The sequence below is a fragment of the Gadus macrocephalus genome, chromosome 9, assembly GCF_031168955.1.
Source record: "Gadus macrocephalus chromosome 9, ASM3116895v1".
Lineage (NCBI taxonomy): Eukaryota > Metazoa > Chordata > Actinopteri > Gadiformes > Gadidae > Gadus > Gadus macrocephalus.
The window spans coordinates 23,182,414-23,198,095 of record NC_082390.1 but is presented as its reverse complement, the minus strand read 5'-3'; the positions used below and the strand labels follow the sequence as shown (position 1 = coordinate 23,198,095).

Sequence of the window (15,682 nt, the reverse complement as noted above, 5' to 3'; positions counted from 1 at the left end):
CCTCACCCCATCTATTAACGTTCCTTAGCCCAGACGTCAGCTGAAAATGTCGGTACGTCGTTAAGTGGCATTCGCCTCCGTGGTTGGTAATCCAGCCGGAAGTAGTCGACACCATGATATACATAGCTGCCTCCTCATACACACCCCAGGTAGAGGGGGGGGCCTCTCCTGCTCTTCCAGTGCCTCCACCTTCCCAATAAAGATTGTCTCTGTTCTGCTGTTTTTGTCCCTGCCTCGTGTGTTGGACGCTGCGTTAGATTTACTTGCTGGCCAACAAGGTGCCCCTGTGTTCTGCTCAGTGGGAGCGCATGTTTAACACCACCCGCGTGCCCGGGGCCGAGACAGGTAAGACGGGAGGGCACACCTGACACGCTGAACCCTGACCCAAGCCCCCGAACGTAGCGCCATCGCCGTGTGCAACCCATGTGAAACCCTTGACCCCCTCCTGTGCTCCTATGTCACCCGGTACCGCCCTGATCCGCTCTCTCTGATTGGCCTGCCTCCGTTTCCCCAAAGGGAAACCCCTCAAGCTACTTTCCTTTTTACCCGAGCATCAAATCGGCTCTGTTTTGAAGGGCTAAGTTCCAGGGTTGTGGTACTGGTTGTCATGGAGGCGGTAGGTCATTGGTTTCTGCCACCACTCACCCCTCGGCCGCTCGGCCCCCCTCCAACTACGAGGACCGCTTTCAATCCAACCATCCTCCTTCTGGTCTTGCTCATCTGTCCCATAGCTTTCTGACCCCTAGCTGTCTGTCCCAAGGCGTCTGACCCCTAGGTTTCTGAACTCTAGGTGTCTATCCCTAGGGGTCTGTCCCCTAGGTGTCTGACCCCTAGGTTTCTGACCCCTAGGTGTCTGTCCGTAGGTGGCTGTCCCTAGGTGTTTTTCCATGTGTGTTCTGGGCTACTTGCAGGGTTTTCATTTACCTTTTGTTTTGTTTTATCATCTCTCTGTTTGACTCTCCCCATTTGCTTTTCAGCTCATGCTCCTAAACACTATCCCCATGTGCTCATCCCAATACGAGCGTATGTTCAACACCAGTCGTGTTCCCGGTGTAGACACAGGTAGAGTCCTAGTGGCACCGCCTCTCCCACACCGCCTCTGCATGCCCAGCCTCCCTCCGTCCGGACCAATCCCATGTATGAGATTATGCATGTGACCTGGCCCACGGGCGTGGCCGGTCCTGATTTGCATGTGAGGTTAAACCGCCAGGTGTCTCAAGTCCTAAAATGAGAAGAAAGAGCAACTTATAGGTTTGAATCCCCGCTTATTTCATATCTATGTATTATGTAGCCCAGTGGTTTTCCAACTGTGGGGCGCGCCCCCCCTGGGGGGCGCCCCACAGTTGGTTCTTCAGGGGGGGCGCGACGTGAGAAAAAAATAAACCCGAAAAAAAACCTGAAAGTCGTACTTCAACTGTAGAAGTAACATAACTAAATCAATTTTCAACCGTTTATCTTCGTGCAAACACACTTGTGTCTTCAATAATATTTAAACAGAATTTCGATATCATTTAAAATTTCTTCAGAATCACAGTTTCAGTTTCATACCGCTTCGTTTCAGCTGTTTTCATTGAAGACGTCTGCCATTCTGATACACATACTTCTAGACATCGTAACTCATTCCTTTTTCAACCGTTTACCATCGTCCAAACCATTAAACAAATCTACACACTTGTATCTTCAATACTATCGAAACGGAATTTTGATAGCATTTATACTTTTTGCAGAATCACAGTTTTAGCTTCAAACTGGCATCGTTTTCGGTTCCTTATAATAATTTAGGTCACCATAGCAACGCCGGTAAACAAACCCCGCTGAATAGTCGAATCTCCGGACTGAAAAGGCAGATCTGATTCGACTCAGAAAATTCAGAGTCGGGGACAGCCCTAGAAAATAATATTGCTGGCTAACTTTAGCAAAATGGAAAAAAATAAAATGTTTTAAAATTATGATCAGAGATGTTTCAAATGTGTAAAATAATTAAAATAGCTTTCAAAACACAGGTATTTAGAACTTTTCAGCTGAAATTTTTTCTCTGAGGGGGGGCTCACTCTCTCACACTTTGAAAACCCCTGATGTCGCCAATGGATGGTCTGGTCAAGCACGTTCCATTAAAAGTCCTGCTTAGGCCAAATAGAATGAAATGGTTATAAATGTAGGAATGGATTTGCTACATATGTTCCCCTCATGTATTAACCGGAGACGCCAGCCTGCAAGTTGTGCTTTTACGTTGTTTTGAGGTATATAAACAAAAACATTTAAAAAAAGATGAAACATAACCTTTTTATTTATTTAGCAAAGGTTTTATAAAGTGCTTAACAGGAATCAAACAGATGTTACACTACTTGACATAATTAATAATAGTTTTATGGTGTTATTTATATTATATGGCATGGTAGTTTAAAGACCTTGATGGTATCTTGGGTCAATTAATAATTAGTGACTGAGTTATCAATTTATTGCATGTAGAAACCTTCTACCTACTAAACGGTGACCGCTGAGCTGAGCCACAAGAAGATACTTTATGTGGAAAGTCCTGAACTCTTGATCATTATCTCCATTTATTGGCCGTCAACAAAATATACAAATTATCACAGCCATTGAGAACAGATTCAACTCTGACTACGTCAATGTTTAAAGTAAATTGCGACACCATTGGATTGTATATTGGACTTGGAAGAAAGGGCTCTTTCCACCATGTCAGGCCTGTTGTGTAAAGGCTATTCCTCCAGAGGTCATGAATTCTGATCTACATCAAATTCTTCACAACCTAGAAGGAGGTGTGGGCTGTAAGTTGCTGCACTGTAGCTTCAACACTAAGGAGGCCCCTGTCCATGACCTGCTCCAGGAGAGCCCAGCTTCAGTGCTGCAGTGCGTTCCCTATGGTCTCAGCATGGAGGAACCACGCACCCGAGAGCCACAACCAGCTCGGAGGAGCCTGTTCTTTGATTATTGGTAACAGGCATACAAATATATTCAAACAATATATATACCAACCATATTGTGTCAGGGAAAATAAAATGACATTAATAGAAAACAAAGAAAATTGACTAGTTTGCGTTTTAAATATATAACAAGTTAACTTGACATGGTGTCAGTTACGCTGCAACTGTCAATCATGGCCAGCAGAATTGAGGCCCGCCTGGTTCCTAGAGAGGCAGGTTCCCCGCCCAGCCTTGCTCTGGGGCAGAAGCCCACACTTATCCTGGATATGGGGCGTAACGGTGCTCCGGGGAAAGCAGGGGACTAACATGGACTCCGCCTTCTGGCTCCTCTGCTTGTTTGAAATCTGAGCATCACCCCAGAGCAGAATGCTTATTTACGATATGACGCTCAAAATAACGTTTGAGTTTGATTGCTGATGCTCATCAAACGAACAGACGTGCCTCACCATGCCTCACACGGTCATCAACCGCCCATCTCCTCCTCCCTCCATCTTCAGCTCCCCCCCACACGATGTACGTCTCGTAGATGTGTAGTCGTGTAATGGTGTATCATGTGTTGGATACACTTGGTATAGTGCTACTCAATTCCATACTATCATATTTGGGTGTAGAGGTGGTAATGGTAAAATTACCACACGATGAAATTCAATAAAAGCTACCAAACATATTTTGTCAAGCACAGTACATTACTCTTACATAACCTTCTCACCCATACCCAACTGTGTGTGTGTGTGTGTGTGTGTGTGTGTGTGTGTGTGAGTGTGAGAGAGATACTGCTATAAACCATGTTAACGTCTTCCTTCCACATCCCTGTCTCTTCCCTGTATTTGTTGCTGGGCTGGTTGCGTTTCAGACGTCCTGCAGCACGTGAATGACAGTAAACACATCGCTGTGTTCCACCGCGGCCGCTTCTACAAGGTGTGGGTCTTCTACGACGGACGACTGCTGTTGCCCCGGGAGATTGAGCAGCAGATGGACAGGATCCTGAACGACCAATCGGAGCCTGCCCCAGGAGAGGCGTTCCTGGCTGCACTGACTGCAGGAGCGAGGTAGTTGACTCCCCCTCATTCAGTCTCCTCCCCCTATAGGCTCCACCCTCCACAAGTTCCTCCCCCTTCTTCATCATCCCCGTCATCCAGCTGCAGATCCAAATATCTCTGTTAGGTTTATAATGTACATATCAGGACAGGCCTTTGTACAATATGCACCCTGTTGTCCCAACCCTCCGTCCTTCCCCCAGAACCCCCTGGGCCAACGCCCGGGTCACCTACTTCAGCCGGGGGAAGAACAAGCAGTCGCTGGACGCCATCGAGAAGGCGGCCTTCTTCGTGACGTTGGACGACACGCAGCAGCGGTACGACGCCGGCAGCCCCGTGGCCTCCCTAACCAGCTACGCCAAGTCCCTGCTGCACGGCCAGTGCTTCGACCGGTACGCCCTCCTGCTTCTGTCCTTCTGTCCTGCTTCTCAACGTCCTTTGGTTTGCCCTTCTGTGAGGTCAACACAGATGGTTTGGTATTTAATATTATTGCTTCTTCCTGTGTTTAAGGGGGTTTGATAAGTCTTCTTCCTATTGTGTTCCAGGGGGTTTGATAAGTCTTCTTCCTAATGTGTTCCTGCGGGTTTGATACGATTTCTTCTTATTGTGTTCCAAGTGGTTGAATAAGTCTCCTTCTTGTGTTCGAGGGGGTTTGATAAGTCTCCTTCTTGTGTTCCAGGTGGTTCGATAAGTCCTTCAACCTTATCGTCTTCAAGAACGGCACCATGGGTCTGAACGCAGAGCACTCCTGGGCTGATGCTCCCATCGTCGGACATCTTTGGGAGGTCTGGACATAAACTACTTATCTAGTTCACTCATCGGGCCCTGAAACGCAAGTGAGAAGCGCCAAGCGCAAGTAGCTTTGTGGGCGGTTCTACGGCGATGTCGCTAGTTTACCGGCGCGAAAAATATCTAAAAAGGGTTGGTCTGAAGTAGCCTAATTACCCGTAGGTGTGGTTTAGGCGTAACGTGCAATAAACCAATGAGAGTGCCAGCTCCCATCCCCTTTAAGAGTCATGAGCCACGCATTTGAATCTGACAAGTTGATATTTTGACTGCTTATGCAGTCTCCGATGAGACAGATGCACATGAATTTCAAACTTCCAATGGCTCAGTTTATGGCCAAATAATATGGCCTAATTCACACATGGAATAAGGTTTTCTTCAAAAACTTTCTTCAAAAACAGAAATACTGAGTCCTCAAATAAATTTCACTCACTCGCGGTAAAACAATGTTTTCTCACGAGCAAATACTCATCAATCCTAAAAGTCATGGGCATGTACACAATGTCTGTGTCAAGAAAATATGTGTTTCCTGTACAGTGTTTGCAGATGCATTGATTTAAAACTACAACTTATTACCGCTGCATCAGCTGTTCTTTCCCAAATATTTTACCAAGAATGTGTGGCTAGGTAGATGAAAAAAGCAAAGTGTATGCGCGAGGTGCTCAAGCAACATTATGCATGCGCCAAAATAGCATCTGAACAACACGCCCTAAACCAGGTATTTCCTGGTTTGTGGCGCAAGTGGTTTCTGAAACTGCAAGATAGCACCAGGGAAAGTTCGCGCCAGAACACGCCTCCTCCTTTCGCCAAGCCGCCCCTTGGGGCGCAAGATCATTCCCTAATTTACCGACGCGTAGCGCAGGAGGGAAAAGAACACTCTGCGCCAGTTGCAAACTAGCAACGACACATGCGCCAGTGATTAAGTCAATTGCGCCGGATGCAAGATAGGGCCCATCTTCTCCCGACTACACCTCCACCTCCCCAGGCTTGACAAGGAGCTACTTGGGTCATTGAAACCTTTGCTCCGACTTTCCTACCCAAGCTTAGCCTGGGAACTAGAAAAATTTGCTCCGACCTTTACGTCTGGCCCCCCTCAAGCTCAGACAGATTCACAGAAGACCTGGCCCAGATTTGGCCAATCACGGCACGCTTTTGCAGGCTGTGTCAGGTTAACCAAAGCCATTGCCCTTTTTAACCCTATTATTCAATTATGCGTTATTTTCAATTGAATTATTTAATGTAATTTAGCATACACTCTTATGAATGAAGTTGAAGTTCATGCTTATTTTTATTTTGCAGTGGAGCTAGGCCGTTGGAAGGATCTTTCAGTACGTTTGTTAACCACGTGAATTTGAGTGCCCCTGGTTATGTTTCAAACCCTTCTAAATCTCTGTTACAGCATGTTCTCTCCAGTGATCCCAAGATGAGCTACACAGAGGAGGGCCACTGCTGTGGGGAGCCCCACCCTAACCTGCCGGGGCCACAGAGAATGCAGTGGGACATTCCTGCTGAGGTAAGACCCCTGATCACGGCATCCAAGCAGCACGGCAGGTGGCAACAGCCAGCGCCTTGAACCACTGGTTGCAGTGGGAGCTAGCCTGGTCGATCCTTGAACGGGAGAAATTTGGGTGGCTCTAGAGGTGTTGGAGGGCCAGTAGGGGGCGCTCATCCCTTTTGCCTTACATATCACCCCCATGCGCCAGCATGGAGCCGGGGAAAAGCACCTTCTCCCAGAGAAAACAAGGTCCTGCCTCCCGTTGGTCACTAATGAAGGCCCTCCCCGTTAGAGTAGGGTGTTAACCCAGGTGTCCTGCCTCCCGGTGGTCACTAAAGAAGGAGCTCCCCGATAGAGTAGGGTGCAAACTGGCTGCTGCTCCTCACCTTAGTTGGTTCTACCCCCCAACAGGGGAAAAACTGTAATATCTCCTCTCACTACATTTAAGATCCCATATCATGCTTTTTTAGGGTTACTAATTGCACTTTTGGGTACTACTAGAATAAAGTTGCATGCATGTATGAATGTTAGAAATACTCCTTATTATTCTCACACTGTTAATTTTTGCAAAACCAATTTCAGCATCTTTCAAAAACATTTTGTTTTGTACCATGTCACTTTAAGGCCCCCCTCCCGAGTAGCCCAGTCTGCTGTGATTGGTCAGCTTGCCCACTCTTATGCAATTGGTTGACCGCGCGTGTGTCGGAGAAGTTGTAAACATTGCGGGTAGCAAGGAGGCGCGACTTCTGCACTCCAGCCCCGCCCACTGCACATTCTGACTCTGAAGTCACAGTTTGAGCGCAAACAAGCTGTTTCACGCACTAATTGAGGGGCCTTCTGGGTGGGCGTGAATACTCCCCATGGCTCAGACTTAGATTTTTCTAGCTTAGCAGACGTAAAACATGTATACAAACGTCATATAACAATCTGAAGCAAAGAGAAAAGTGATGTCTAACTTCATTGACTTTGAGCTGCTGTAGTGGTAGTCCTAAGCTGCCCCCTTCTGGCAGCGTGACTGCACAGAGAAATTAATGATTGGCTCCTTGGGATATATTTTATACATTTTATATTTATATCAGGAGGGATTGTGGGATCCTAATTTTCAGGGGGCTCAGCCCCTAATGTCAAGGTGACACACATGCAGATATTAGTTTGTTAGATATGTATTCAAATTAGGGCTGGGCGATATATCGAATATATGCGATGTATCGCGAGATGTTCTCCAGGGGATGTATAAAATGCCCATATCGCGAACATCGAATATAAATTGGGACGCAATGTTTCTTTTTGTCGCCGCCGGCATACTCGTTGTGCTTTCACGCGACGGGGCGACAAGATCTCATACAAAGTGAACGTAGAGACGCGTATCTGCCAATCAGCGTTCAACAGCGTGGCCACTGAGTGACATGTGTAACGTAACAGCCAACCAGCGTTCAACCGTCAAACTCGGTGCAGTGCAGTCCGGGGTGAACTGCAGCACGGAGGAGAAAGTGATTGTTGCCGTTTGCGACTCCCGGAGCTCTATATATAATAATATATAATATAATATAATATAATTGGTTATATAATATCACGGATAAAAGCTCTGTGCGCCTCCTGATGGCCGTAGCGTGGGGAGCTCTCATAGGGATTGGGCTTCTCGGGGTTTGTTTAACGCACAGCGTTCCCTTCTCTCGCTATTTCCGGTGGCTCTCTAAACTCACTCCCCCCGCCCATTGCGAGTCCACGAGATTCTCATGGACGCGCGTGTGTGACGTAGTCTGGAAGGCGCGCTGCTGTAGGTGCGTGTACCTCCGACTGGTGAGTGAGAACAGCCAGAAAGAGAAAAAAGGATGGAAACTGAGGATTTGGTTTCGAAAAAGAATAGCACTGGATCCTTCGTCTGGCAGTGTATATATAATAATTATTATTCAAACTGTTAATAAATAATTAACGGTTTGAATAAATGCTGTGTTGGTAAATCTAACTTGCTGTGATTTTCCTTTTCTTATGTGCAAGTTCTAAATTGTTCCAATAGAAAGCACTGATGAGTTTAAACAATATGTTGTTTCATGTAATCTACATGCAGACTTATGTTTCAGTAATACTAGAATTATTACTGACGTAACATTATGCCAGACATGGTTGAATCGAGCATTTATGATGTGCTCTAGAGGAGATTCAAAATATATCGAGATATATATCGTGTATCGAGATATAGTAAAAAAATATCGAGATATTCATTTTGGCCCATATCGCCCAGCCCTAATTCAAATCTCTATTCAATATTCAAAAGCTTAAGGTAGAAGGCTGGGTTACATTTAGTCTGATACGTATATGTAAGGGGCTAGATGTCCGAGAAGGTTTCAGATCAACCCTCAGTTGAGGTAACGGTAGTCATCATCAGAATGGACAAATATGAGATGAAATCGTTGGTTAGTTTTGTAGTTGGGACATTCAAATATTGGAATATTCCGGTAGCACTTAGACAGCTGCTGTCCAGTGGGAGGATACGCAAGACAATAACCCCCTAGCCATCAGGGGGCTAATGGTTTAAGAATGCTTTTAATAATGAACATATTTTTCATTTTATGTGTGCGTGTGTTTGTGTGTACTTGAGTCTAAACACTACGTGGTGATGTGTGTCCCAGTGTCAGGAGGTGATCCAGAGCTCACTGTCCGTTGCCCGGACGCTGGCTGAGGACGTGGACTCTCACATCATCCCCTTTAGTGACTTTGGGAAGGGCCTGATCAAGAAGTGCCGCACCAGCCCCGACGCCTTCATCCAGATCGCCCTGCAGCTGGCTCACTTCAGGGTACGTCTGGCCTCTCCACCGAGGGCTCCTAGATACTGGGAACACCATGAAACTGCTTGTTCAGCGTATTTATAAGTATAATGAAGACCAACCAGTCGTGATCTGGCATCAGGAGTTGAATATGGATGAATGTGTTGCTGTTGACCAACTCTGCCCGGGTATCTACCCCACAGTAAAGTGTTACTGTTAACTAACTCTGCCTGGGTATCTTACTGTTAACTAACTCTGCCTGGGTATCTTACTGTTAACTAACTCTGCCTGGTTATCTTACTGTTAACTAACTCTGCCTGGGTTTCTTACTGTTAACTAACTCTGCCTGGGTATCTTACTGTTAACTAACTCTGCCTGGATATCTTACTGTTAACTAACTCTGCCTGGGTAACTTACTGTTAACTAACTCTGCCTGGGTATCTTCCTGCTAACTAACTCTGCCCGCGTTTCACCCCACAGGACAAAGGGAAATTCTGCCTGACCTACGAGGCGTCCATGACCCGTCTGTTCCGTGAGGGCCGCACCGAGACGGTTCGCTCCTGCACCAACGAGACGTGCGCCTTCGTCCGCGCCATGCTCCGCGACGAGACGGTGAGGAAGGACACCTAGGGTTCAACTGAAGGGCCGCTACCTTGTCCCTTAAGGGATCCCAATAGTATGTCACCTTTTGCACACAAAAGATCCCAGAAAGGTTTGACTCTTTTTGGAGTTGATGTTGCAGACCGTGATTGGTCCCATCCCTCATATGAATCAGGTCTCTCCTATTGAGAAACAGCCAGGCAGGATAGTTCATCTCACCATCTCACCTTACAGAATGTTGCCATCTAGTGGCCAATCCCGCTGGTTGATCAGAATAATGTTCTTATATCATACTGTGGACATTTTGATTCATCGTTTTGTCCTTCATGAAGTAAAAGAAATGAATCATCTGGTGCCTATTGTCTTTCCCATGTTTAGGCTTATGCCTCACTCCTGTCATTAATACTAGCAAATTCCAGCTATAACTAGCAAATACTTATTCTACCTAACGTGTCTTCTAGCTAATAAATACGTGGATTACATATTCACATAGTAGATGAATAACATATTCATCTTGTGTGTTGTGACAAATGGATTAGAGTATATCGATTACTGTCTTGTTGTAATGAGTAATGTTACGTGTTCGTTTTGAAATTGAAGTAATCAGTGATTATAAAAAAATAGAATATGCTATCCTTTCATTTTTAATTCACTGAGGCATTCACACTTTTTCTCCTCTCCTACTTCCTGTTGCGTACTGTGCGTGTGTTGCTCAGCTAGACAGATGCTTAACACTAGTGTTACCTGACATATAGTAAGACTGTGTCTGAACTGCACTTTGCCTCCTGCCTGTTATTTCACCGTTTGACAAACATCCAGTGGAATAGATTTAAAGAAACGTTCTCCATATGCCGCAGTATTCACTCCCCTTTGTATTCAAGGAATGTTGAAGAAGCTTGAAAAGATGGAGAGAATTGTATACTCAGGGCAGAGTGGGACATTGAATATATCAATGTCAGTCAAACGGTTCTTAAAAGACAGATTTTGAATTTGTTAATCAGCCTGGAATATTAATTATATACAGATAGGTGAGTGGTGGTGAACACTTGTATCAAGTGAATGCACAAGGGGGTTTAATTTTTGGTAATGCTAAAGTACTCTATTTAGTTATTTTTATCCGAAGGCATTGCAACATTATGCGACACTGTAGATAATACAGCTGATACTAACTCTATCTAAGGTCTAAAAGCTCATGTAAGTCATATAATACTACTGCTGCCTAATCCTTTCTTCAACAAATACTTCCTCAAGCATATCCAATATCTACCTTATCCTTCTATCAAATAAAAAATCTTTCAAATACTTTGACTAATTAAATACTTCCTGTCAAACCCCTGTGCTATCTAACGCGTTCCATGTGAACCTCATGTTCCTCAGAGAGAGGAGTGTCTGAAGCTACTGAAGGACGCAGCAGAGAAGCACCAGAGCTTGTACCGCCTGGCCATGACCGGGATGGGCATCGACCGCCACCTCTTTTGCCTCTACGTGGTGTCCAAGTACCTCGGGGAGGAGTCCGCCTTCCTGAAGGAGGTGAGAGCTGGGGGGCTGAAAACTGCCACGGAACCCAAAATCATTGGGATAACCATATGACGTTACAAGTGTTCTTGCCAGTTCCGCGTGGAGCTTCGTCTAGGCAGCGATTGATAATGTCAGAGAGAGGTTTGAAGTTATCCCAACGCATCGTACAACGACACAATGTGTGGCACATTTCATTATTTAATTTTTTATGTAATTGATTAAATCGGACATATAGCAGTTATGGGTATGAAGGATAATTATAGTAATAATTATATAGAACTATCACAGTATAAAGTCTGTGATTTGTCAGGGCTACGTCGTCATGACCAGTATTAGTGGCACCCCCAGGTGGTCAGATGTCCAACTTAGACACATGATGGGTACAGATTTATTTAAAGTGGAGACCAACCCGAAACTGAATTGAATGGGCGATTACAGTCAACAGCCCTGAATGTGTTTTTGTGAGGTGGGGTGAGGGGTTCTCCTTTTTGAATATGACGTGTACGTCACAACGTGACACAGCCATAACCTCTTCCATTTTGAAAGCATAGGATTGTTGGATGTGTGTTATTATGTCGGTAGCAATGGTCCTTCAGTCATTGTTTAGTTTGTGAAGTGATGTGTCAGTATGGGGATACATTGTTGTGTTCGAAACTATGACTAGCGATTTCTCATGCGAGTGGCAAAACAAAGTTTTCATTAGCAATTAGGTTATGGTATATTTACGTTGATTAAGTATTTTATAACAATACAGCTTTCGAGTCCTCTCGATGTGAGTATCACCAACAAAACATCCAATGACGCCATCTTGTAATGTGTCACACGTTGCATTGCTCTGATTGGTTGTTGGTCTATCCAAATGCAACCAGAGGCATTCTGGCCCTTTGGAAACCTAAAATTAAGCGAGGATAAAATGAGGATCCAGGCTAATATTCATTAGCGAATTGGTCTGGAGATGTCAGGTTACAATACATCTCCTGTGTGTGTGTGTGTGTGTGTGTGTGTGTGTGTTTCCCCTCCAGGTGCTGTCCGAGCCATGGAGGCTGTCCACCAGCCAGACCCCCCTGCAGCAGGTGGAACTGTTCGACCTCGTCAGACACCCGGAGTACGTGTCTTCTGGGGGAGGATTCGGCCCAGTAAGTAGCTCTGTACACTTAGACACGTAGTACTACATAGTAGGGCTGCACGATTATTGCCAAATTGATTATCACGATTATTTTGATCAATATTGATATCTTTAGAATTTCTCCCACCCCCTAGTGGTAGGAGCCACACACTGTGCTCAGCGGCAAATTGCCTTCAGGCCACGCCTCCCCCCCCCCCTTTCAGGCTTTGGGCCGCTGTGTGCAGGATGGACTCACGCAGTCGCAGACAGGTGTACAGGGAGCGCTTGGTTTGCTTTGCAGCAGAGGTAGAGCGTATACTGCATGGGCGGGGCTTGTTTCTTTTTTGTTTTTCTTTTTTTTGCGGATGCATTATTTAAAAAAAAAAAGATATCGCGAGAACACTACGTGTCATCGTGGGACGCCAATATCGTCATCGCGATAAAAATTAGATATATTGTGCAGCCCTACTACATAGTACTACTCAATGTAAATGTTTACAGGCCAGTCTCTGCCTCTCCAATATGGTTGTGTCTTTCAAGTAGGATCTAAAGGTCAATACAGTGTCAATGTATACATGTCTGTTATACCACTCAATAGATTGTTATCTGTGTATTTCATTACCATCTACTCTCTGAATGCGTTTTACTTGTTTTAAAAGTGATTGGCTTTCCCTGAACCCTATAGTAGGAAGGTTGGTTGACCTCATTGTCCTTTATGTTAAAGTTGACAAAACTGTCAACTGACGCTTCTTTCCCACCTGTCTGTCTGCACATGTTAGGTGGCTGACGATGGCTATGGTGTGTCTTACATCATTGTTGGTGAGAACCTCATCAACTTCCACATCTCCAGCAAGCACTCCAGCCCAGAAACTGTAAGTGGGCCGGCTTTTGTTGAGTTTGAATTAGGGATGCACCAAAATGAAAACTCTTGCCCGAAACCGAATATACTGAAACAGTTGGCCGACAGCCAAAACCGAATACCGAATGTGTCTTTTACTGTTTTTCATTCATTTTGCTTTAATTTTTCACCATTGCATAAATCAAACAATTAAATGTCCTTTATAAACTTTTTTGTCTTGCTTTTCAATAAAAAAAAATCAATTACAAATTTGATAAAAAATATTTATTTAATACTGAACGTTTTCTAACATTCCAGCAGACCTTATAGGAAAAATTTAAGAACAATGTGCCTTTTTACTCCTTCGGCCGAAAACAAACATTATGTTTTGGGCCATTTTCGGCCGAACATGTTCGGTGGCCGAATATTCGGTGCATCCCTAGTTGGAATCTTGTTTTTAGCCTTTTTCAGCCAATTATTTTATTTATTGTATCCACTTGTTGTGTTCATTGTACTGGAAAATTGTGTGTGTGTGTGTGTGTGTGTGTGTGTGTGTGTGTGTGTGTGTGTGTGTGTGTGTGTGTGTGTGTGTGTGTGTGTGTGTGTGTGTGTGTGTGTGTGTGTGTGTGTGTGTGTGTGTGTGTGTGTCCATCTACTCTCTCGCTCTCGTCTAGGACTCCCACCGTTTTGGAGGCAACATCAGACAGGCCATGTTGGACATTCTGGCTCTCTTCCAACTGGATAAGAAGTCCAACAAGTGATTTCCCACCAAGTGAATCACATCAGAAAGTTTTGTAAATGCAGATTATCCATGACACTTGTACAGAGAGAGGAAAAATAAGAAATTGCAGTAGGATTTTATTTCTAATCGATGTTGAAAGAATTGTGGGAAGATTTTTCTTTCACATGTTTTGGGTTCTATTTTGATAGATTATTGATTATTTTGTGATTGGTTTTGTGTGTGTGTGTGTATGCGCGAGTGTGCGCTCGTGAACGTCGACACGGTTCTAGTGGACTGCTTGTGCAGGGAGCGTCTGTGTCCGTGCTGGCCTGTCTGCACGGTGCCTTACAGAGCCACTCAAGAACACGATCAGTAGGAAGAGAGGGTTCTGCAGCGTAAAGACCCAGTCTGCATCACCAGGAGTCGTCCGTACGTTTATAGGAGGTTGAGTTGGTGCAATAGTTCCGGTGGACCATTGTAGCTGGATGCCCGTCCAGCGCTGGTGTTGAAGGTTTTGTCTCATTGTTTTGGCTGTCCTCTCCTCGCGTAGGATCACTCCTGTTGTTTAGGGATCGGGATAAAAGGCCTCCATAGTTCAATCTCAACAGCAAATTCAGTTGAGGAACAATATCTCCTCCATTGCCTTTCTGACGATTGTATGTAACACTTTTGTTTCTTCTTTGGTAGCTGCGAGCATTGTGTGGCGTCATCGGATCACATCTGTTCTGTTTTTGATTCATAATTTTCATGCTCAGGTTTTTATTCACTTGGCCTAGCATTCTCACCGAGCCCTGGTTGTAGCAGTGCACGACTATTACCCACGTCCGCATGTACATTAAGCAGACCTAGTGGTCCGGCTCACGTTGCTCTGCTCTGTCCGGGGGCAGGCATTTATAGGGTAGAGTGATGTTTTCCCACGTTGGGTCAAACACGGGCTGGTGGCTTTTTGTTCTCATTTGCACACGGTGGGTGGTGAGTTCAGCAGAGGGTTCATGTGCCCTGGGTTAGGCCCCTCACTAGCAGCGGCCCATGATCTCAGAGTGAACCCGCACTGCCACACCTTGCCCCCAGATTCGGCGTTCAGCTGGCGTCACGCTTCGACCCGTCTCAGCCCAGCACGCGACCCGTGTTGGACCTGCGGTGTCTGAAAACACTTCTGGGACAGCGTTGTGGTGTTGTAGTAGTCGCCTTGGTTACCATGTTGCCGTCTAGCATCGTTGTTGTGCTGCGGTGAAGATGTAAATACAGAGGAACGACAGTCAAGATGTACTTTGGGTACGGGTGGCAATGCAAACCTATTTCCTGTTCATGTTTATTTATTTATTATCAATGTTTAGCTTTTGATTCTCCCGCCCTGCAAGTCATTTAGTCCGGATTTATTTACTGTCCAGCTAAGGATGAGCACTAAGTTAATATTTGATGTTTGCCGAAATGACTAAGGACAAAATGTTTTATGATTCCTTTTTAACAGAGCAGAGGTTTTGTTGATGCAGACCTAGAAAATGTGGTGTAGCTTAACGGCCTGCGTTCTGTAGACCTGGTTATAAAACCTGCTGCATGATGTCACAGAGGGAGCTGTAAGTTGGTGTCAAACTTTGTGTCAAAAATACGAGCAGCGGATATACCAAAACAAGTTTTAACACAATAAAAGTGAATGTAAACAACTATCACCTGGTCAATATCTTTTGTATTCATGTGTGCATGTGGGTGAATTCTCTTTTTCCCATGCCATTCAAGCCCTTTGAATCTTGAAAGATATGACAGGCATTCCCCCAAAAAACAGTAACCCAAAACAAACTATCTTTTAGAAAAACAATAATACACTATTATTAAACCAATATTCACAAGCTGCGCAGAGGTGCCTGCTTTCTA

The 15,682-nt window shown here is 45.0% G+C and overlaps 1 protein-coding gene across 4 annotated transcripts in view; it reads left to right on the top strand.

The window, feature by feature from the left end:
• cpt1ab (carnitine palmitoyltransferase 1Ab (liver)) overlaps positions 1-15,477 on the top strand; it is a 32,378-nt gene extending 16,901 nt beyond the window's left edge. For 3 of the 4 annotated variants that reach the window (XM_060061533.1, XM_060061534.1, XM_060061535.1), the window contains exons 9-19: positions 258-345; positions 3,799-3,994; positions 4,186-4,374; positions 4,662-4,767; positions 6,168-6,281; positions 8,894-9,058; positions 9,509-9,640; positions 11,006-11,158; positions 12,169-12,282; positions 13,031-13,123; positions 13,764-15,477. In XM_060061533.1, coding sequence (XP_059917516.1) covers positions 258-345; positions 3,799-3,994; positions 4,186-4,374; positions 4,662-4,767; positions 6,168-6,281; positions 8,894-9,058; positions 9,509-9,640; positions 11,006-11,158; positions 12,169-12,282; positions 13,031-13,123; positions 13,764-13,850 — 1,437 coding nt within the window. In that variant the 3' untranslated portion in view covers positions 13,851-15,477. Of the gene's footprint in view, positions 1-257; positions 346-977; positions 1,063-3,798; positions 3,995-4,185; positions 4,375-4,661; positions 4,768-6,167; positions 6,282-8,893; positions 9,059-9,508; positions 9,641-11,005; positions 11,159-12,168; positions 12,283-13,030; positions 13,124-13,763 lie in introns of all 4 variants that reach the window. The other variant, XM_060061536.1, reaches the window with a different exon arrangement.
• Positions 15,478-15,682: the final 205 nt, after the last annotated feature.